Below are 24484 nucleotides of genomic sequence, written 5' to 3'. Positions count from 1 at the left end.
ATGCCTGAGATACAGGCAGGAGAAGTCAAGCCCCGATAACACTGATCATCCACGTGTAGTTCTATGCCGATGATCAGTGTTAGAAATCAATGTAATGCATGTTATAGCCCCTAGAGGGGGCTATAACATAGCAAAAAAAGTGGGGGGAAAAAGTTACTAACTTAACCCCTTCCCTAATAAAAGTAAGAATCACCCCCTTTTCCCATTTTCAAAAAAAATTAATATATATGTGGTATCCCCATGTGCGGAAATGTCCAAACTATAAAAATATATTGTTAATTAAACCGCACGGCCAATGGTGTACACACAAAAAAAATTCCAAATAGCATATTTTTGGTCACTTTTTATAGCACAATTTTTTTTTTTCTTGTAAAGAGCGATCAAAAAGTCCAATCAACACAATAAAATCTTCAGATCATAACACAAAAAAAGAGACCTCATACCGGCCTGTATGCAGAAAAATAAAGTTATAGGGGTCAGAAAATGACAATTTTAACCCCTTAAGGACTCATCGTTTTTCTGTTTTTGCATTTTCATCTTTTCCTCATCACCTTCTAAAAATCATAATGCTTTCAATTTTGCACCTAAAAATCCATATTATGGCTTTTTTTTTTGTGCCACCAATTCTACTTTGCAGTGACATTAGTCATTTTGCCAATAAAATAAATAATTGTGCGACAAAATTGAAGAAAAAATTTCATTTTGTTACTTTTGGGGGCTTCCGTTTCTAGGCAGTGCATTTTTAGGTAAAAATAACACCTTAACTTTATTCTGTAGGTCCATACGGTTAAAATGATACCCTACTTATATAGGTTGGATATTGTCGTACTTCGGAAAAAAATCATAACTACATGCAGGAAAATTTATATGTTAAAAATTCTCATTCTCTAACCCCTATAACTTTTTTTTAATTTTTCCGCGTACGGGCCGGTATGAGGACTCATTTTTTGCGCCGTGTTCTGAAGTTTTTATCAGTACCATTTTTGTATCGATCGGACTTTTTGATCGCTTTTTATTCATTTTTTCATGGTATAAAAAGTGACCAAAAATACACTATTTGGGACTTTGGAATTTTTTTGCACGCAATTTAATTAATGGCGATACCACATATGTTTATTTTTATTTACACAGTTTTTTATTTTATTTTTTTATGGGAAAAGGGGGGGGGGGTGATTCAAACTTTGAATAGGGAAAGGGTTAAATGACGTTTAACTTTTTTTTTTTTTCACTTTTTTTTTTTTTTGCAGTGTTATAGCTCCCATAGGGACCTATAAAACTGCACACACTGATCTCCTATGATGATCCCTGCAAAGCCATAGCTTTGCACGGATCAGTCAGATAGGGGCTTGATTGCTCAAGTCTGTAGCTCAGGCTTGGAGCAATCAATCGACGATCAGACGCCGCAGAGAGAGGTAAGGAGACCTCCGCCTGCGTCCCAGCTGATCGGATCATCGTGATTTTATCGCAATGTCCCGATCAGCCTGACTGAGCTGCCGGAAACCGTTTACTTTCGTTTTCAGACGTGGCGGTCAATTTTGATCGCCGCGTCTGAAGGGTTAACAGCGCGCGGCACAACGATTGGTGCCGCACGCTGTTAGCCCATGGTCCCGGCTATCGTTAGCAGCCGGGACCGACCCGGTGTGATGCGGGGTCACGGCGTGACCCCATTTTTCATACCGGGACCGGGCTTAGGGCGTACAGGTACGCCCTAAGTCATTAAGAGGTAAAACTTATTAATTTTCGTGCATGTAGTAATTTTTTTCCTAGTGGTAAGACAAAATCAAACCTATATTAGTAGGGTATCACTTTAACCATATGGACCTACAGAATAAAGATAAGGTGTCTTTTTTTACCATAAAATGCCCTGCGTAGAAATGGAAGCCCCCAAAATTAATAAAATTGCATTTTTGCTTAACCCCTTAAGGACCGGGGGGTTTTCCGTTTTTGCATTTTCGCTTTTTGCTCCTTGCCTTTAAAAAATCATAACTCTTTCAATTTTGCACCTAAAAATCCATATGATGGCTTATTTTTTGCGCCACCAATTCTACTTTGTAATGATGTCAGTCATTTTGCCCAAAAATCTACGGTGAAACGGAAAAAAAATCATTGTGCGACAAAATTGAAAAAAAACCCCGCTGTTTTGTAACTTTTGGGGGCTTCCGTTTCTGCGTAGTACATTTTTCGGTAAAAATGACACCTTATTTTTATTCTGTAGGTCCATATGATTAAAATGATACCCTACTTATATAGGTTTGATTTTGTCGGACTTCTGGAAAAAATCATAACTACATGCAGGAAAATTAATACGTTTAAAATTGTCATCTTCTGACCCCTATAACTTTTTTATTTTTCCGTGTATGGGGCGGTATGAGGGCTCATTTTTTGCGCCGTGATCTGAAGTTTTTAACGGTACCATTTTTTGCATTGATAGGACTTATTGATCGCTTTTTATTCATTTTTAAATTATATAAAAAGGGACCAAAAATGCACTATTTTGGACTTTGGAATTTTTTTGCGCGCACGCCATTGACCGAGCGGTTTAATTAATTATGTATTTTTATAATTTGGACATTTCCGCACGTGGTGATACCATATATGTTTATTTTTATTTTTATTTACACTGTTTTTTTTTTTTTATTGGAAAAGGGGGGTGATTCAAACTTTTAATAGGGGAGGAGTTAAATGATCTTTATTCACTTTTTTTTCACCTATACGGACCTATAACACTGCACACACTGATCTTCATCATTGATCACTGGTTTCTCATAGGAAACCAGTGATCGACGATTCTGCCGCATGACTGCTCATGCCTGGATCTCAGGCACTGAGCAGTCATTCGGCGATCGGACAGCGAGGAGGCAGGTAGGGGCCCTCCCGCTGTCCTGTAAGCTGTTCGGGATGCCGCGATTAGCCGCGGCTATCCCGAACAGCCCGACTGAGCTAGCCGGCAACTTTCACTTTCGCTTTTAGCCGCGTGGCTCAGCTCTGAGCGCGCGGCTAAAGGGTTAATAGCGCGCGGCGCCGCGATCGGCGCTGTGCGCTATTAGAGGCGGGTCCCGGCTTCACTATGACGCCGGGCCCGCCGTGATATGACGCGGGTTTACACAGTTATATCAGGAGAGCAGGACCAAGGACGTACTCATACGTCCTTGGTCCTTAAGGGGTTAAATTTTGTCGCATAATTTTTTTTCCGTTTTGCCATGGATTTTTGGGTAAAATGGCTGTCACTGCAAAGTAGAATTGGTGGCACAAAAAATAAGCTATAATATGGAATAGGTGCAAAATTGAAAGGGTTATGATTTTTAAAATTTAAGGAAGAAAAATGAAAGTGGAAAAACCCTGCGTCCTTAAGGGGTTAAAGTTGGAAATGGCTCATAGCTGCAGCAGCACTGAGGGTCATCCATCCTCAAAAATTACTCTCACATAGATGCAAGGTTTTGATAACTATCTTCCAGCACTCCAGACCATGCCATTGGATGCCCTGGGTACTATAAGCATGTATCATGTTTTTAATACCAGCCTGTAAAGTGTTAAGGAAGTTGTCCTGCGAAATAAACTTTTATAATAAAGAAACTAATATAATGATATTAGTCATAGTGCACAGATCACTCCATATCAGGTAATCTGTCTGGCTTGTAGTTCTGGCATCCCATAACGCTCTCTGAAATTAGTCTGCTCTGCCCCTGCTCCTCTCTCCTCCTGTCTGCTGAGGACCTGATCATTGAAGTGAAGAGAGGAAGCTTGTAGTACTGCTCATTAGATTTTAAGGCAGCAGGATGTCAGCCCCAGTATCTTAGATCAGAACAGGCTCACTGCTGTCTTTAAATCTGATGAGCAATAATATAAGCTCCCCTTTTCACATCAATGGTCTGGTCTTCAGACAGGAGGGGAGGGGGGAGCAGGGACGGAGAAGACAGGATGTCGCAGCTCTCAAGCCAGACAGCTCAGCTGATATGGAGTATCTCTGCAATATGGCGAATAACATTGTATTAAGTGTCTTTATTATACTTTTTGACACCATACACAGGTTGTTTCTTTTGCCGGACAACCCATTAATGTGAATTTATCTTTGTCTGACAAAAGAGAAGACATTTCAAGCGGCAAGGTTTAAGACTAGTCAACATCATCACTTTAAAGGGCTTATCTACTATATACCTGGTTTATCAAAAGTTTTCTTTATTCTAGGTTTGGTCCTCCAGAGGTAAATGCTATGTAGCTCTTCCCTTTAAATAAAGGGGTATTCCGGGTTTATACATCTTATCCTCTATCCAAAGGATAGGGGATAAAATGTATGATTGCAGGAGTCCTGCCACTGGGGACCCCCGCAATCTCTGTGCAGCCCCTGGCATTCTGTGCCAGGCGCTGCTTCCGAGAAGGAGACATGACGTCACGGCCATGCTCCCTTGTGATTTCACACCACACCCACTCCATTCATGTCTATGGGAGGGGGCATGATAGCTGGGGGCTGCACAGAGATTGTGGGGGTCCCCAGACGCAGGACTCCTGCCATAGGCGTGCTATACACACACACACACACACACACACTCTTGCTTGCATGCTCACATACATAAACAGATCTACACTCATATAAGTGCAGTACAAGTCCCCCAACATTAGGTTCGCAGTACTGTCTCCCCCCCCCCCCCCAACATTAGGTTGGCAGTACTGCCCCCCCCCCCCCCTCACATTAGGTTGGCAGTATAGCTCCCCACATTAGGTGCAGTATAGTTCCCCCACTGACATACAACCTTCAGCCATATGCAGTGTATTTAAAGTTAACGCGGGGGCCACCCCAGAAAGGTAACAGGGATATCCTTGTGTCCCGAAAATATCTTTCGGGACACAGGGATGTCCAGAATGTGACGGGGGCCCGCTGTGGGCTGCTCAGTGGTGGCTGCGGATCCCCCCCCCCCCCCCCTGGGCTTGATTAGGGTGTGCCCAGGAACAACCCGTGTGCACGCCTATGACTCCTGCGATCCTACATCTTATCCCCTATCCTTTGGATAGGGGATAGGATATATTAACTCGGAATACTCCTTTAACTACCTTCTAAAGTAACATAATTTTCTAAAGTATTTGATAAAACCTTACTATACAATCCCTTAGAATGTCCAATCTATTCCCCAAAGCCATAACTAAAGTAATAGGTATACAGCAAGGTTTCTTAACACCTCAATGTCCAAATATTACAAGTTTTCTTGTGTTCACTATTCAACTATGATGGTGATATATTTATAGCATTGACAGTCCATTAATATACTCAAGCCAAAAGAGGAATACAAATGCAGCTGTTCTGCTTGTCGTCAGTTTTTAATAAGCAACATATTTCTCTTTAACCCCTTAACGACGACGGACGGAAATGTACGTCCTGGTTTGGCGGTACTTCGCGCACCAGGACATACATTTACGTCCTGTGTATGACCGCGAGCTCGGAGCGGTGCTCGCTTCATACATGGCCGTAATGGGACCCGCCAGTAATGGCCTACATCCGCGATCGTAGGCCATTACCAGCGGGTCCCATTAACCCCTTAGATGCCGTGATCAGCACAGATCACGGCATCTGCAGCAATTCGCATGTTAACATATATTCAATCATCTGTAATGGCGAACAGAGGTCCCCTCACCTGATTCCGTCCGTCTCCCGGCGTCTTCTGCTCTGGTCTGAGATCGAGCAGACCAGAGCAGAAGATCACCGATAATACTGATTAGTCCTATGCTCAAATGATTGCTATGGGGACATAAAAAGTGTAGAAGAAAAAAGAAGTCCCAATAAAAGTGAACATTTTTCCCACTTTACCCCCCCCCCAGAAGCGTAAATACATTTTTTTCGTAAACATATTTTGGTATCACCGCATGCGTAAATGTCCAAACTATCAAAATGTAATGTTAATGATCCCATAAGGTGAACGGCGTAAACGTAAAAAAACAAAAAGACCAAAAATGCTGCTTTTTTGTCACATTTTATTAAAAAAAATAAATAAATACAAAATGATCTAAGTTTTATATATGCAAATGTGATCTCAATAAAAAGTACAGATGACGGCCCAAAAAATGAGCCCTCATACCGCCCTATATACGGGAAAATGAAAAAGTTATAGATGGTCAAAATTGGGCAATTTTAGATAACTGATTTCGTATAAAATGTTTTAGATCTTAGTTTTTTAACCCCTTAACGACGCAGGACGTATATTTACGTCCTGCGCCGGCTCCCGCGATATGAAGCGGGATCGCGCCGCGATCCCGCATCATATCGCGTGGGTCCCGGCGCTAATCAACGGCCGGGACCCGCGGCTAATACCACACATCGCCGATCGCGGCGATGTGCGGTATTAACCCTTTAGAAGCGGCGGTCAAAGCTGACCGCCGCTTCTAAAGTGAAACTGAAAGTATCCCGGCTGCTCAGTCGGGCTGTTCGGGACCGCCGCGGTGAAATCGCGGCGTCCCGAACAGCTGATCGGACACCGGGAGGGCTCTTACCTGCCTCCTCGGTGTCCGATCGACGAATGACTGCTCCGTGCCTGAGATCCAGGCAGGAGCAGTCAAGCGCCGATAATGCTAATCACAGGCGTGTTAATACACGCCTGTGATCAGGATGAGAGATCAGTGTGTGCAGTGTTATAGGTCCCTATGGGACCTATAACACTGCAAAAAAAAAGTGTTAATAAAGGTCATTTAACCACTTCCCTAATAAAAGTTTGAATCACCCCCCTTTTCCCATAAAAAAAATAAAACAGTGTAAAATAAAATAAAAATAAACATATGTGGTATCGCCGCGTGCGTAAATGTCCGAACTATAAAAATATATCATTAATTAAGCCGTATGGTCAATGGCGTACGCGCAAAAAAATTCCAAAGTCCAAAAAAGCGTATTTTGGTAACTTTTTATAACATTAAAAAATGAATAAAAAGTGATCAAAAAGTCATATCAAAACAAAAATCATACCAATAAAAACTTCAGATCACGGCGCAAAAAATGAGTCCTCATACCGTACGTGGAAAAATAAAAAAGTTATAGGGATCAGAAGATGACATTTTTAAACGTATAAATTTTCCTGCATGTAGTTATGATTTTTTCCAGAAGTGCGACAAAAACAAACCTATATAAGTAGGGTATCATTTTAACCGTATGGACCTACAGAATAATGATAAGGTGTAATTTTTTACCGAAATGTGCACTGCGTAGAAACGGAAGCCCCCAAAAGTTACAAAATGGCGTTTTTTTTTTCGATTTTGTCGCACAATGATTTTTTTTCCCGTTTCGCCGTGCATTTTTGGGTAAAATGACTAATGTCACTGCAAACTAGAATTGGCTACGCAAAAAATAAGCCATAATATGGATTTTTAGGTGGAAAATTGAAAGGGTTATGATTTTTAAAAGGTAAGGAGGAAAAAACGAAAGTGCAAAAACGGAAAAACCCTGTGTCCTTAAGGGGTTAAGCAGTACAAAAATATAAAAGTATCTAGCCATGGGTATCATTTTAATCGTATTGACCCACAGACTAAAGAACACGTCATTTTTACCGTAAAATGTACAGTGTGAAAACGAATCCCTCCAAAATGTGCAAAATTGTGGTTTTCATTTAAATTTCCTCCCTAAAAAAAAAAATAATATATTTCTTTGTATTCACCGTACATTTTAAACGAGAGGTTTCATTGCAAAGTACAATTGGTCACGCAAAAAACAAGTCCTTATATGAGTCTGTAGATGGAAATATAAAAGTTATGGATTTTAGAAGGTGAGAAGAAATAAAATTGGCCAGGGGTATTCCGGGCAAAAATTTGTATCCCCTATCCAAAGGATAGGGGATAAGGTGTCTGTTTGCGGGGGGGCCCGCTGCTGAGACCCCCCCCCCCCACGATCTCCCTGCTCCCTGAATCTCCAGTTTCACCATGAATGGAGGGGGCGTGGCGTGACGTCACGTCCCCAGTCCCAGAAACTCAGAGGTTTCCGAAACTTGAGACTTGGGCCCCGTATAGAATGCGGGTGCTGCAGGGAGATCGCGGGGGGTCTCAGCAGCGGGCCCCCGTGATCAGACATCTTATCCCCTATACTTTTGGATAGGGGATAAAATGTTTTTGCCCGGAATACCCCTTTAAGGTTAAAATGGGCTTGGTCCTTAATGGGTTAAACATTTCTAGGCTCTATAGAGAGGCTACTTCATTAGAGCACATGGTGAAATTTTTAGGATGCACCATGTACTGATCAGTGGAGGTCTGACTGTCTGGTCCCCACAGTGCTTTCAATGGGCTGCATGTTAAAGGGGTACTCCAGGATTTTTTTTTTTATTTGACTATGCTACAGGGGCTCTAAAGTTAGTGTAGTTCATAATATAGTGTCTTTACCTGTGTGTGACGGTGTGATTTTTCACCCCAATATTTATTTTTAACAGCATTCAAAATGACTGTTGTCTCAGATTTTTCCCAGGTTGCAATGCGGCCGAGACTGGACTCACTAGTCAGCTGATGACAGGGAGCCGGTCTGCTTCAATTGGTGGAGGGATCGCTTGTTGGGAGAGAGATCAATCTGCAACTAATGCAACAGCTGTAGGCACCCTGATTGAAAACCACATGTCTTTTTGAATGGGTGGGGTGGCTGAAGTGTGGGAGGGAGGAAAATTATTAGGAATTATGGGATTTGTAGTAAAAAAAAAAAAAAAAAAGGCAAACAGGAAATACCAGTTGACAAAAAGCTAGCCACAGTATTATGGTAATCTCACAACATGGCCATTTAGCGCAGAGAAGTGCAGAGCCTTCCTAAGAATGTCCATTACTGCCTGCCAGGTACATACTAAAATCACCTTATGGTGGATAACCCCTTTAAGTGCTTGATCTCTTTCACTGATTTTCCATGCACAGTGATGTGCCCTGCCATCTGCTTTGCAGAAAACGACAATGCATCCCAGTTTTCTCTTCATTTGCTGGGGTCTCAGAGGTCAGATCATCACTGATCATAATTTAATTGTAGTGATATACAATTACATTAAATTATGAGAATACTTATCAAGACTAATACTCCTCTCTATGCATCATTATGCCTCATTCAAAGGATCACAGCAGGCGAATGCAAGAAAGTGGACTGTATCTATTTACTTATGTTGCAGAATCCATTTAAAATCAGATCTGCAATGGAAGGAATGTCAAGAAATCATGAAATTATGCATACATTTATGTGCTTTCTCCATCTGGATGTTTTATGATTTTACCCCTCCAACTGTACATGTTTATATTAAATGTCTGTGTCCTTAGGTAATTGGCAAAGAATGTATGAACATTTTTTTGAAATAGGAAGTGAGAGGGCAATTCATCTCTATTCAATCTTTTCAGAGCCCTATACTACAGACCGTTTTAATCATGAAACAGAAATTTTGACTTGTTTTTTGCAATATTCACATTTTCTTCTTAAAGCCTCCATCAGAGTACGGAGACATCCAGTTCTCACTTAGCTACAATGATTACCTTGGGCGTTTGACCGTGGTGGTGCTCAGAGCAAAGGGTATTCAGTTCCAAGAGGAACGTGTTGTTGTCAGTAAGTAAAACCTTTTCTTGATAACTTATAGCAACATAAAAACAGGTCGATCTGTGTAAAAGATGAATGTTCGTCCATTGACGAATTGTGGGGTTTGACAAGGTTTAAAATATGAGATTCCTTCATATGGACAGCTCTTTTGGGCTGTGTAATACCATGCTATTTTATACTACTTGATGTTGTTATTAGAGATGAGCGATCTCTTGAAAAATTCAATTCGGCCGATTAGCCGAATTTTTCGAAAATGTTTTGTTTCGATCCAAATTTATTCACGGCGAATCTATATTAAAAACGGCTGGGGTAGTGAAATAATACTGTTATTCAGAATAACATGCAGATTACAGGCATCGCTTTTAGAATCACTGCCGCAGAGCGGCACAACGACACAACCTGGAAGTGGCATCAGTATGAGGAGACCGTATAGTGGCTGAATGAAACAGCATGGAGGTTTTGGCAGAATGAGGAGACCATATAGTGGCTAAATGACACAGCGTGGAGGTGTTGGCAGCTTGAGGTGACCATACAGTAGCTGAATTACAGCGTGAAGGTGTTGGCAGCATGAGGAGACCATATAGTGGCTAAATGACACCGCGTGGAAGTGTTGGCAGCATGAGGTGACCATATATTGGCTGAATGACACAGCATGGAGGTGTTGGCAGCATGATGTGACCATATAGTGGCTGAATGACACAGCATGGAGGTGTTGGTAGAATGAGGAAACCATATAGTGGCTAAATGACACAGTGTGGAGGTGTTGGCAGCATGAGGAGACCATATAGTGTCTGAATGGCACAGCCAGGAGTTGGCAGCAGCATGTGTAGACAATAGGCCTTCACAAGCCCTAAGATTACAAGATGAATTCTGAAATTTAAACCAAAGATTTTGTGTAGCTAGTACTAGCATAACAACATTTTTATTCCCATACCCAGTCCCAGCAGCATCATTAAACCATATATTGCCTGAATGGCACAGCCTGGAGTTGGCTGAAGCATGAGGAGACCATATAGTGTCTGAATGGCACAGCCCGGAGTTGGCTGAAGCATGAGGAGACAGTAAGGCCTCACAATCTCTAATAATAGATGAATTTTGAAATTTCAATTGAAGATGTATGGTACCTAGTGCTACTATAAACATATAAAGGTAATGTCCTAGGTTCAGCAGCATCACTAAACCATGTAGTTGCTGAATGACACATACAGGAGCAGGCAGCAGTATGAGTAAACAAGAGGGATTCACAACCCCTAACATTAAAAGGTGAATGTTGAAGTCTCTATTGAAGATGCATGTTAGCTAGTGCTACCATCCAAAAATTTGAGGCCCAAGCCCTGCAGCATCATTAAGCCAAGTAGTTCCTGAAACACACAGTCAGGAGCAGGCATAAGCAGTACACCAGAGGGTTTCATAACCCCTTACATTGAAAGATCAATGTTGAAATTTCTATTAAGCATGTATTTAGCTGGTGTTAAACATCCAAAAATGTAAGGCCCAAGCCCAGAAGCATCAATAAGCCAAGTAGTTCCTGAAAGACACAAGAGCCGTCAGGAGCAGGCATCAGCAGTACCCAAGAGGGTTTCATAACCCCTTACATTGAAAGATCAAGCTTGAAATCTCAATTAAGCATTTACGTTAGCTAGTGCTACTAGAACATATTTGGAGTTAATATCCCAGTCCCAGTAGCATCAGAAAACGATATATTGGCTGAATGACACAGCCTGGAGGTGGGGAGAGCATAAGGAGCCCATGTAGTGTCTGAATGGTACACCCTGAAGGTGGCTGAAGCATGAGGAGACCATTGAAATACAAGAATTTTAAATAGAAATCTAAGAAATTGAGGATTTTGAAATGGAACTTTTAACCCCCAAGTTTTAGCATCCCGGGCCCCGACATGTGGGTACAAAGGGCCAAATCTAACAAGGAGTCACATGGAAGCACACTTACAGAGCCTGGGGGTGGCATCAGCAGGAGTTTACAAGAGGGCTTCACAACCCCTAACATTAAAATGTTAATGTTCGAAATCTGTATACAAGATGTATGTTAGCTAGAGCTGACCTCAAAAAGTTTTAGGCACAAGCCCAGCAGCATCACTAAACCATATATTTGCTGAAACACGCAGCCTGGAGCAGGCAGCAGGATGCGTCCATAAGAGGGCTTCACAACCCCTAACATTAAAAATCAATGTTGAAATCTCGATTGAGCATGTATGTTTGCTAAGGGTAACATTAAAAAAATTTAATATCCAAGACAGTCCCAGCAGCATCAGAAATAAATATATTGGCTGAATGACACAGCCTGGAGGTGGGGAAAGCATAAGGAGCCCATATAGTGTCTGAATGGTACAGCCTGGAGTTGGCCAAAGCATGGGGAGACCATATAGTGGCTGAATAGCACAGCCTGGAGTTGGCAGAAGCATAAGGAGACAAAATAGTGGCTGAATGAAACAGCCTGGAGGTAGCAGCATCAGCATCAGGAGTCCTGAAAGTGACCCAATGACAGAGTGGTGCGGTGGTTGGCAATACCAGTACCCGGTGATGAAGGTGGCTGGAATGTTAGTAACTGGAGAGCAGTGCCTTAAATCTGTTTGGCACTATCCATTTTTGTGAAGTGTTGGTGTAGCACCGTGGTCAATTTATTCTGATGCATCTGGCATTGGTGGGTGGAAATCCTGGCTGATCCATGCCTGATTCATCTTCACAATGCTCAGTCTCTCCACATTTTTTGTGTACAGAAGAGTTCTCCTTGGGGTGACTATGGCCCCCGCCCCACTAAACACCCGCTCTGATGCCACTCTACTGGCCGGCAGGACAGCTTTTCCAGGGCAAACTGTGCAAGTTGCGGCCGCAAATCAAGTTTGGCTGCCCAGAAGTCCAGAGGATCTTCAAGGTGTGTTGGCATGGGCATGTCAAGGTATGCCACCACCTGCTGGTTCAGGTCCTGCTCCATGTCTACCTGCTGAAGATGAGCTGCTTCACTATGCAGGTAAAGAAAGGTACTCATCAGCGACAGACTCAGGCTGCTGCTGATGGAGCTGGTACTGCTCCTGCCACCCCACCCCTCCCCAGCAGCCATGGAAGTGGAAGGTGAGCACAGAGGGCCCCCCGAGTAAGACCTGCTAGTGGATGGATGATGACGCTGATAGGCATCAGCCAACTGACTACATAGGATGTCTCTGTAGTAGTTCAGTTTGTCCTCCCTCTCAGTGGGTGTAAAAAAAAAAAAGGTACCTATTTTATGCCAGTAGCGAGGGTCCAATAAGGTGGAGACCCAAAAGTCATCCCGCTGCCGAATGGTGACAATTGCTGTCACTACGCAAGCAAGTGAGCATGCATTGCGCCATTTGTGCAAGTGACTCAGAGGGACTCCCTGCCTCCATCTCCACTGCATACTGCCACGGTGTGTCTGGGTCCTCTGTCTCACCTTCCTCCATAACCCTCTAGCTCCTCTAGTTCATCATTCTCCACCTCTCCTGTCAGATGACTAGAAACACTGCCCATCTCCTCAAACCTAAACTGTGCTCCACTGTGCCCCTCATCGTCGTCCTCCTCCTCCAGTTCAGCCCCCACAGGGCTCATGTGGCCGGGAGATGTAGGCGCAACGTCTCCATTGCCCTGACCAGCCATCGTTTCCAACACTTGTTGTTGGATATGAAGCAGTGGAATGACATCGTTCATCCCATAATCCTGGTGACTTACGTATAATGTGGCTTCCTCAAAGGGCCTGTGCAAACGGCAGGTGTCACATATGAGCTGCCACTGGTTCATATTGAAGTTACACACGAGATTACCCCTATCCGTTTGGATCATCAAGAAATCAGTGATGGCTTTTCTCTGTTCGTACAGTCGGTCCAACATATGCAGGGTGGAATTCCAATGTTTGGCAACGTCACAAATCAGACTATGTTGGGGGATACCATTCTGATGATGCAGCTGAAGGAGGGTGTTCTTTGCGGTGTACGAGTGGCTGAAGTGCATGCAACGTTTCCTTCCCATTCTTAGGATGTCTTGCAAATGGGGTGGAACACTTCAGGAACTACTTGACAACCAGATTTAACACGTGTGCCATGCAGGGCGCATGTTTCACCCTTCCTTGTCGCAGCCTGGCCAAAATGTTCTTCCCATTGTCAGTCACCATGGTTCCCATTTCCAGATTTTGTGGAGTAAGCCATGTGCCGATTTCATTAAGAATGACTTTTAGCAGTTCCTCCCCTGTGTGACTCCGTTCGCCAAGGCAAACCATGTGAAGAACAGCGTGACACCGAAGTGCCCTGCACACATGGTATGCTGAAGGGCCACTGAGACTTGTCCGGGCAGTGGAGGCTGAGGACACGGTGGAGGACGAGGAGACGGAGTCACACACTGTCACAGGACCAACAGACTGACAGCGTGGAGGAGGAAGCGGCTTGAACTTTTCAAGTTGGGGTTGTGGCTGTGCAGGAACCACATTCACCCAGTGAGCCGTAAAGGACATGTATTGTCCCTGACCGTAGTTAAAGCTCCAGACGTCGGCGCTGCCATGCACTTTGGTACACACCAACGGGCACAAGGACTGGCCCACATTCTCTTCCATAAAATTGTGCAGGGCTGGTACTGCCGCCTTCGCAAAGAAATCACGGGTTGGTACTCTCCACCTCGGCTTGGCACAAGTCATCAGTTATCTGAAAGGTGCAGAGTCCACCACTTGAAAAGGGAGGGACTGCAGCACAAGCAACTTAGACAGGAACAAATTCAGCTTCTGCGCCGTTGGATGAGTGGGCGTATACTGTTGTCTCTTGGACTTGGCTTTGCGGATGGATTGTTGGTGGAATGGCTGACTAAAAGTGGGAGAAGCAGGAGCATCTTGAGCAACAGAATGAGGGTATGACACACAGCTCCCTTCGGCTGAGGCGGTGGAGCCTTGGCTGGCTGAAGGAGGGAGCGGTTAGCCACTGGGTGATGCAGCAGGCTGGACCACTACATTGGGGCCTCGGTTCTCCCAGGCCGCTTTATGTTGGTGAAGCATGTGTTGATGCAGGGCCGTGGTGCCAACATTGGGACCCTGGCCACGCTTCACCTTCTGCCAACATATCTTGTATGTGGCTATGTGAACCTCCTCTGGATGCTTGATGAAAAACTGCCACACCGCCGAGTAGCTGATTTTCCCACCAACAGTCTGCACTAATTGACTGCTACTGCCGCCGTCTCCAGGAACCCCTGTTCCACTACCTCCCGGAAAGGTAGGCTACCGCGAAGCAGGTGGTCTCCCCTGGGCACGTTTGGCTTCAGAATTTCTACTTCTGCCACCACGCTGACTGTCAACCAAGCTACCGCCTTGCTGGCTCAGCTGCTGCCTCAAGGGCAACCTTCAACTCTCTTCTGATGATGATGCACCTTCTGCACCCGGCTCCCAATTGTGATCGGCTTCATCATAATCAACTAATGTGTGCACGTCACTGATGTCCTCCTCAGGTTCCTCAACAGTGTCTGCTTCAGGACCCTGAACGCTGGCTACACCGCTTCCCACGTCACTATCCTCGTCACTACTTGCCCGACTACCGGAGGAAGCAGCGCATATCTCCTCCCCTTCTTGGCTGGGCAGTAGGTGCTGACTGTCCTCTATTAGATCATCCTCAGTGAATAGTGGAGCTGAACCCACAGCATAAGATACTTCTGTAGGAGAGGGAACAGCATAGGGCAGGGGCAATGGGAGGACAGGGACTGCTCCCGGGCAATGCCAACTGAGGTTTGTGTCTGAGGAACCTACCAACTGTTGACTGGGGGTGTCAGATGTCACTTGTGATGAAGTGGATGACCGTGTTAACCAATCGACGATGGCAGATGGGTTGCTGGTAGAGACATGACCGCTAGCTGATAATGGGAGCTCAGGCCTCTTGTTGCGACTCCTGCTGTCACTCGCCCCTAGTCTGCTGCGACCTCTGCCTGAAGGATTTAGGCCTCTGCCACTCCTTTGTGCATGTCCTGGCACTTCTCTGCCTGACATACTTGCGTATATAAGGAGAGTACAATATGCTTCACTACACTTAAAACAGTATTTGTCTAGAACAGCAGCAGGTGACTACTTTTTTGCTGTCCTTTCACAGTATGTAGGCCCTTGACAGATTAACAGGTACAAAATGGTACACTACATATGAGGGCAAAACAATGCACTACAGTACACTTGGAAGACGTCTTTTCATGAAACATGCAGTGATTAGTTTTCCCTGGCCTTTCACTGTATGTAGGATTGTTATAGATTTACAGATACAAAATAGTACACTGCTTGAAAAATCCTTCTCGGTGAGAAAAAGAAAAGCACTGCACTTCTCTCTGTCCACAACGCTGATGTGACTAGCGATTGGCAGTGGAACGCTGTGTTATATAATCAATTCAGCATGTCTGTGTAACACACAGCTGCAAAATGGCTGCCGATTTATATAGGGCTGTGACATAACAGGGGTGAATGAATGCTGATAGGCTGCATCCTGCATATGATTCAGGGTTATCCCATCTACCTCCCTTCCCCCACCCCTCTTGCCTTCCCAGCATCCCCTGCCCCATTTACTGACATGTGGATCCGCTATTTTAGGTGTGCTGGAGCCTGGAATGCTGTTAAATGGAGTTTAATGATAGAATTGCGGCGATATTCGCATTTGTTGCTAATCGAATAAATCCTGAAATTCGAATATATCCAGAAATTTGTAACTAATTCGGGTTGGTTTTCTTCGATTCGCTCATCCCTAGTTGTAATAGTACTAATAGTACTAATGGTGTAATAGTACTAATGGTTGTCATTCTTTCTGGTTCATAGTAAATAAAGTGGTAAATCAAGCCTGTGTAGTATGGTGAGACAGCCTGTTGTGCAGCAGAAACACCTGCCTTTGTAACAATTAGTGCATAGTTTACATTTGCACTATACTATAATGCTACTTAGGCTGTAGTCAGACTAAATTGCTGCAAAGCATTCTTACAAAAATCTTAAATTGTAAAAGTGTTAAATCGCCATTTAGTATATTGTATAAATTGGCAGGCCGAAAAATGTGTCAGTAGTATTTAAGCATTGTATGGTATAATTTGAGCTCAAAATGGCAGTACTATGGCAAAATATGGTAGGATTATTTGAGTACTGTATAGAATTGTACAACACTTAACATCTGCATTATATTGAATTAAGAACACTTCAGTATTCTGGTATAAAAAAATTGGAAATATTTTTATTGTGCATAATGACATTTAAAAATGACAAGGGTGTGGTTGAAGGATTCTATTTTCCTTGTTTCCTGTAGTTTCCATAAAACTGGCCTGTTTATAAACACATTTATTATTACTTTAATTGTTTACTGTTTAACAATGAAGAAAAGAAAATAAGGATTCTTTTATAGCTTTCATAATATGAATCCCATATATTCTGTACTGTTCTATTTAATAAACATATATTTGCACGTGTAGGCCATGCAGTAAGTTTAAATAAAGCTTGGGTCTACATTGTACCATAGACTGGTTCACTTTGCTATGAGCTGAGAACAGCAAGGTGCCTAAATAATTGCCAATTAAATGATTTGTAGATGGAAGAACCACATGCATAGACAGAACAGACAAGCCACCCCTTATTTAATAAAGCATTCTGGCACTTCAATTTTTCATTAAATTAGACTGTGGTCTGTGTGAGAAAGTAATAGGTGAGCATACACATGGTCTAATGTCTAAATTATAAATGATTGCTACATGAATGCTACATGAATTCTTGCCAATTTTACCAACCAATCATTACTCTTCACCTTTTTTCCAAATGTGTGTTTGGATGGATATATATATATACATATACCAAACGAGTGCAGCACTCCAAATGAAAGTGATTTATTTTCTCATGTAGGCATTGTGTGTGTGTGTATATGTGTGTGTGTGTGTGTGTGTGTGTATATATAACACTCACGGTTAGGAAGACAGGAACAACAGAGGTAGTGGATCTGTGTGGCAGATGACACTGGCCGTACCAGGGAGCAAAGTCTAAGGTGCCGCTGGTTTTCACCAGAGCATGCCGCAAAGCGGGATGGTCTTGCTTTGGCAGGTGGCACCCAGGTCGCTTCCCCTGGCACAACTCTACAACAGAGGCGGCTGGGGAGATTCGAGGCTAGTTTGGATAGCAGAAGATCAGTAGGCAGGCAGCACAGGTGCGTAGTCAAGAACGTAGCAGGAGGTCAGTAGGCAGGCGGCACAGGAGCAAGGTCAGGTTACAGAACAAGGGGTCATAAACATGGCAAGGCAAATCACAGTAACGCTTTCTCAATGGCACGAGGCAACAAAGATCCGACAGGGAAGTGTGGGAGGAGCATGAATTTATAAGTGAGTGACAGGTGCAAAACTAATTATGGACGCACTGGCCCTTCAAATCTTAAAGCTCGCCCTAGGGGACGGGGGACACGCATGCCGGAGCTGAGAAGCAGGAGAAGAGACAGCAGAGGACTGAGGTGAGTGACAGGCTGGGACTCTCATGCGGGCACATCCCCTGATGCGAATCCCACCCCTGCCGGCTGGTGGAGGGAGCGGGGCAATGCGCTTACGGCCAGCACTCATGACCGGAACGCAGAACATAAGTGTGTATATATATATGTGTGTGTGTGTATACATAATATAGTCATGGCCGTAAATGTTGAACAAAAATAGAGAAAAGGGGGCTCAAGCTAAATGTATAACATATCCAGAAGGGGTGCTATCCAGCATACAAAAACATGTGAACAAAGAAACAACAAGACTGCAGTGCCAAGGATGCACACCCAAAAACGTATAATGAAAGATAATTAATTTTATTATAACACCTATCAAAGAATGTAACAAGGGAAAACACCCCTGAGGAAGTCACATCGGTGACGGAACGCGTGGGGCTCTCTTCCATGGACATGGGCTAATCTGGATACTCCCTCCTTCCTCTGTTTGTGGTTTGCACTTTTAGTGATTGTAGTTTACTATCTATTAATTGACCATGTTGCTTATGTCCCCCTCAGTACTTGTCTGCCATATTGTCTATTATTCATAACTGGCTTTAGGGGTGTTCATATCAACTTGTGTTGCTCTCCACATCATTATTAATTTTGATTATTGTGTTGTGAGTGCAAGAAGGGCCCTATACATCTGTTCATGTCCTATGGTGGCCATCACTGGCCCCACTGTTGTAGTGGGGCTCCTTTTGAGCCTTTTTTTTTTTTTTTAAGTGTGTTTAAATTGTGTCTTCCCTTGTAACGTTCTTTGACATGTTTATAATAAAATTATCTTTCATTATACGGTTTTGGGTGTGCATCCTTAATGGCCGTAAATGTTGGCACCTCTGAAATTTTTCAAGAAAATTAAGTAACGCATGTTTTGCTATAAACAGGTTTATTCCCTTTGTGTGTATTGGTGCTGAACCAAAAAAGGGAGGAAAAAAAGCAAATTGGGCATAATGTCACACCAAACTCCAAAAATGGGCTGGACAAAATTATTGGCACCCTTAACTTAATATTTAATTGCACACCCTTTGGAAAAAATAACTGAAATCAGTCACTTCCTATAACCATGAATAAGCTTCTTACACCTCTCAGCCGGAATGTGTGACCACTCTTCCTTTGTACACTGCTCCAGGTCTCTCTTATTGGAAGGGCGCCTTATCCCAACAGCAATTTTAAGATCTCTCCACAGGTCTTCAATGGGATTTAGATATGGACTCATTGCTGGCCACTTCAGAACTCTCCAGCGCTTTGTTGCCATCCTTTTCTGGGTGCTTATTAACGTATGTTTGGGGTCATTGTCCTGCTAGTAGACCGAAGATCTCGGACGCAAACCCAGCTTTCTGACACTGACACTATTGGTAATCCTCAGATTTCATGATCCCTTGCACACATTCAAGGCACCCAGTGCCAGAGGCAGCTTAACGACCCCAAAACATAATTGAATCTCCACCATATTTCAGTGTAGGTACTGTTTTCTTTTCTTAGTAGGCCTCATTCTGTTTTCGGTAAACAGTAAAATGATGTGCCTTATCAAAAAGCTTTATCTTGGTCTCATCTATCCACAAGAATTTTTCCCAGAAGGATTTTGGCTTACTCAAGTTCATTTTGGCAAAATGTAGTCTTGATTTTTTATGTCTCTGTGTCCAGCAATGGGGTCCTCCTGGGTCTCCTGCCATAGCATTTCATTTAATTTAAATGTCGACGGATAATTCACGCTGACACTGGTGCTCCCTGAGCCTGCAGGACAGCTTTAATATCTTTGGAACTTGTTTGGGGCTGCTTATCCACCATCCGGACTATCCTGCGTTGACAACTTTCATCAATTTTTTTCACTTTCATCCACACCCAGGAAGATTAGCTACAGTGCCATGGGTTGCAAAAATCTTGATAATGTTGCGCAAATCTAGATCACTGGAGATGGACTTGTAACCTTGAGATTGTTGATATTTTTCCACAATTTTGGCTCTCAAGTCCTCACAGTTCTCTTCTCCTCTTTCTGTTGTCCATGCTTAGTCTTTGCATGTTTGTCTGTGTGTGCCACACTAAGTTAACTTCTCTCCTTTTTATATGCTTTCAGGTGGGATATTTATATTGCCCACACCTGTTACTTGCCCCAGGTGAGTTGAAAGGAGCATCACATGCTTTGAAACAATCTTATTTATCCACAATTTTGAAATGGTGCCAATGATTTTGTCCAGACCATTTTTGGAGTTTGGTGTTACATTATGTCCAATTTGCTTTTTTCCTCCCTTTTTTTGGTTTAGTTCTAATACACACAAAGGGAATAAACATGTGTATAGCAAAGTGTGTTACTGCAATCCTTTTTCTGTGAGAAATACTTTATTTTCTTGAAAAATTTCAGGGGTGCCAACATGACTGCATTACTGTATATATAATTTATTTAATTTTTTTTATGTTATGTATAACTCACAGATGACATCTTCTCTATAGTCCTTCCAGACCTCTATGACTTCTTCCAGCTACATCTTCTGCAGAGTTTGACAGCCAGTTATCATTGGTTCCTCACTTCAACAAATCGTCATTCTGTACATGATCGTTGTATCTCCGGCTCTCCCATAGTGATGCATGGAGATCGTGTGTCAACCACCGGTTCGTGTGGTGGTCGTTACAGCTCCCTGCATGGAACAGTGTCCACTCTGTGCATGGGGTGAGCCAGGGTGCCGGGCAGGAGATCGCAGGGAGTCCCAGCGGTCGGACCCCCTGCCATCAGACCCCTGCCATAAGAGTTCCCCTTTAATGTAACGCTGCCAGACACCCCCCTCTGTATAGAACCCTGCCACACATTGTATCCTCTGAACATAATCATGCGCCACACACACACACACATACACACTAAGCCCCCTGAATATAATACTACCACACACTGCTCTCTGAATATATCCCCGCCAGGCACTATACCCTTTGCCACACACAGCATACCCTAAATGTAACCCTGCCAGACAATGTACACTCTTAATTCTGTAGCCCCTGTAACTGTGTCACCCAGAAAAGGATTTACAATATATACTACTAATTCAATACATACTTTGCCCCATATATGAAGTAAATTATGTACTGTGCCCCAACTGTCTATAACATACTTGCCTGACCCATATGTGCTTCCACACTGTCCTCACTATGTGCCAATTTGGCCTCTGCTAGCCAACTCTGGCACCTAGATATGGATGCCAGCGGCGTGAATACATATCATGCTACCTACATCCTGAAGAATGAGCAGTGGTAACTGGAGCCTAGAGCTTCTGTATAGCACATACCACTGATAATTTAACTATAAGCTCTTCGTAAGTATTCGTTTACAATTAAATACAGGCAGGACCCATGCAGGGATCCTGCTACTGTAAATCTTATTGATGTACTATTAAGGTTATAGTGAGTCATATGCCTGATGCAAATGACAGAACAAAATTGAGTAATTATTACAGAAGCTGCTTGATATGTCATGAGATCTCTGTCTGTGAAGGTCACAAAAACCAATTACAGTAATACATCTTTAATAATATCTGTGTCCAGTGACCTCAAATCCATAATAAATGTGATATATTTTTTTCTGTCAATAATTAAATATGGTAATCTCATCATTCATTCAAGGTGGACCTGATAGATACCTAGATACTTTCAGTTAGGCTCACGCTAGTGAATGCAATTTAATAACAGCTACTATATTACAATAGATTGCTGTTATGCACTGTATATATAGTTTAACCTGTAATAAGGGGTGGACACAGACCTCCTTAAAGATATCATTGTTGTGGCCCAGTATGGGAGGTGTTACCCCCGTACCCTTGCTGCCCTGTCAGGCATCCTCCCTCCAGTGTCTCCTGGACCTCCCTTGCACTTGTTCCCCCATGTACATATGTTTCACCAATTGTTGTATTATAAAATGTGTAAAGAGGTGTTATAACTTTAAGAAGGTAGTCATGTGATTTTTACCCAGGAGGTATCAGTGACCAGATGACCCAAGGGTGGCCTATGGGCTCATTGCTAGTCTCCTCCATAAAAGCCTTAGGAGGAGTCTCTTCAGTCTCTTTTGAGCTCGGCGCTCTTGCTTCCTCCTGTGGTCCAGTGCAGTAGAGTCTAGGTGTGTGTCCAGGGTCATAAGAGGCCTCAAGTAAAGTTTGCAGCTGCAAGTAAGCCACAGTCAGTCTTGTCAGTCACAATTCAGTCAAGTCAGTCATCTTTCTAGTCAACGTGGCCTGCACTAAATTGTCCACCTCTACTACAAGTCCCAGCAAGCCCTTAAGGTCTCTGAAGTCACTGGTCACTTCCGTGGGCCTGGGTGAACTGTATATACTTTTCCACCTTGTCTAACCTCTGTAAAGCTACCGTTGTCTGTAACTTGGTGTCGGAATCATTATTGCCCCTGTGCCTAGCCCAGGATCCAGCGGTATACCTTCAGGTGGTTTTGAGGATAAACCACGCCCTGGCATCACGAATACAAGGGGTTAATGCCATCTGCCCCTTGAGTAATTCCAACTGCCCTTTGCATCACACCCTCTACCACAACTTTTGTCGTCCTACGAACAGGATATGGGTGTGCGTCTTATGCGACAAGTCCTCCCCCCTAGTCTGAACTGTGTTGTCAGTGAAAATCGCATGCCGATGCGAATAAGGTTTGCGCCAGTGGATCAGTGGAAGGTGTTATACCAGAGGTGCTGGTGAAATAGATGGATCGGTGAAGAAAAGACTATCTGCTACTGTGAACTGTATAGAGTTGGTACCTGAAAGGGTTAACTTGTTCAGGTGTTTCCCACTCACACGAGAAGTAGCAGCTATGCCCTGTCAGTCCCCAGCGGTGATGCCTCTTCTGGACTGTGAGGGGGAACCAAAGAGCAGCCCTGAGTTGCACAGGGGAGATTTTGCCTACCGGACCAAAACAGGAAGTTCCCTGGGCGCAGCCATATTGGAAGCTTCGGCTGCTGTGCTCGTCTCTGTTGTTACCTGTCAAGCACCCGCTGCAGCGCGGACTCTGCAAACACCAACGATTGCCAGTATCCAGTCTCCGGTGCCAGTAGCAATCAGTTTTAACCTGTTAGTGCCCACAAGTCTGGTCGCAAGACTGACTGACTACAACGGGGTGCCTGCAAAATAAAGGGGGAGCATCCATTACAGTACCCCCATCAGTCAAGTCAGTCGCTGCTGCACTACAGTAAGCATCTTAAAAGGAGAACACACCTTATTTCCCTTAAAGCGACAGCGCTCTCAAAATTCAACAGGATGTCAGAACCCAGCTCTCCAGATCAACCTGGCAACAGCGCCCCTTCATCCCCAGCAGCGAGGTCATCACCTGCCCTGGCAGCCAGGATCTTGCCAGCTCTGCCTGCAGTCAGCATCAACAGCCCTGGTGTTCCAGCATCTGCACCAGTATTCATGGGGAACCCTGTCCTCCCTACCTACAATGAAAACCCCTTCACCTTGAGGGATTTCAAAGAGAGGATCCAGAGTTTTTGTTTGTCTTTTACTCTTTCCCTCCTAACCAACAGGTGCAATTGCTCACAGGACAACTCCAGGGACCAGCATTAGAGGAAGTCCGCACCTGGTCAGCCTCTGAGAAGACTACTGTAGAGCAGATCTTTGAAGTACTGTACTAGTACTGTATTTAAGTCACACTCTCCATCAGAGGTACGTCTCCGGCTGTATGAAAGGCGACAAAAGCCAGGTGTACGGTGTCCATATTAGGACATAATCAGGTGTCAAACAAACCCACCTCATCCGTCAGACAAACCTCCGTCACACCTCAGGCAAACCTCCCTCAGCTCTCAGCCAAACCTCCGTCATGCCTCAGATGTCAGCCGAACAGCCCTTGATGTAAAGTTTTCCTTGATTCGTAGAAAACTGGGAGAGCATGCACAGCACTTTGCTGACAGCGTAGGGCTAAAGTAGGCAGCGTTAGGAGCATAGCACTAGCTTAGCCCTGCACATGCGCAGTTGTCCGTACTACTCAGAGCGCATACTCTGCTTTCCTCCGCTACTCAGTTAGCATAGGGAAGCTGGAAAACTTTATCGGCTGTTCAACTGACGTATGAAGCATGACGGAGGTTTGGCTGAGAGCTGAGGGAAGTTTGGCTGAGGTGTGACGGAGGTTTGTCTGACGCCTGATGATGTCCTAATATGGACATCGTACAGGTGAGACCTTGAGAGCATATGCCTTAGCCCTACAGAATGCCCTAGAGACTGTCCAAAAATTAGATGGTATAACTGGGCAGGGCAACAAGGTGTTAATGGACAGATTTATTGATGGGGCTCATAATAAGTGGGATAAAGCCCAGCTGAGAATGTTAGCGGTCCAAAACCCCAACATGTCATTACCGGCTTTCAAAAGACTGGGTATCCAAGTAATCAAGTCTGGCACTGAGTTAGAGGAAGTTAGTACACACCTTACACCCTTTCCAGTGCCACTAGGGGTGGTAGCCAGACCTATACCACCACCATCACCAGCCGCCCCCCCAAAGTATCATCTACTTTGCCAGCCACCGCAGCCTCAGATT

General features: G+C 44.0%; 1 protein-coding gene across 8 annotated transcripts in view; it reads left to right on the top strand.

The window, feature by feature from the left end:
• The window catches only part of LOC130282530 (synaptotagmin-15-like), an 85904-nt gene that overhangs the window by 40250 nt on the left and 21170 nt on the right, over window positions 1-24484 (top strand). For all 8 annotated transcript variants that reach the window (XR_008846439.1, XM_056530826.1, XM_056530827.1 and 5 more), the window contains one exon: window positions 9406-9526. Coding sequence is in view for 7 of the 8 variants with exons in the window: in XM_056530826.1 (XP_056386801.1) it covers window positions 9406-9526 (121 nt within the window). In the remaining variant the exon portion in view is untranslated. The remainder of the gene's footprint in view (window positions 1-9405; window positions 9527-24484) is intronic.

The sequence above is a fragment of the Hyla sarda genome, chromosome 7 (assembly GCF_029499605.1).
Source record: "Hyla sarda isolate aHylSar1 chromosome 7, aHylSar1.hap1, whole genome shotgun sequence".
In the NCBI taxonomy this organism is placed as follows: Eukaryota; Metazoa; Chordata; class Amphibia; order Anura; family Hylidae; genus Hyla; species Hyla sarda.
This window is presented reverse-complemented; position numbering and strand designations above follow the sequence as displayed.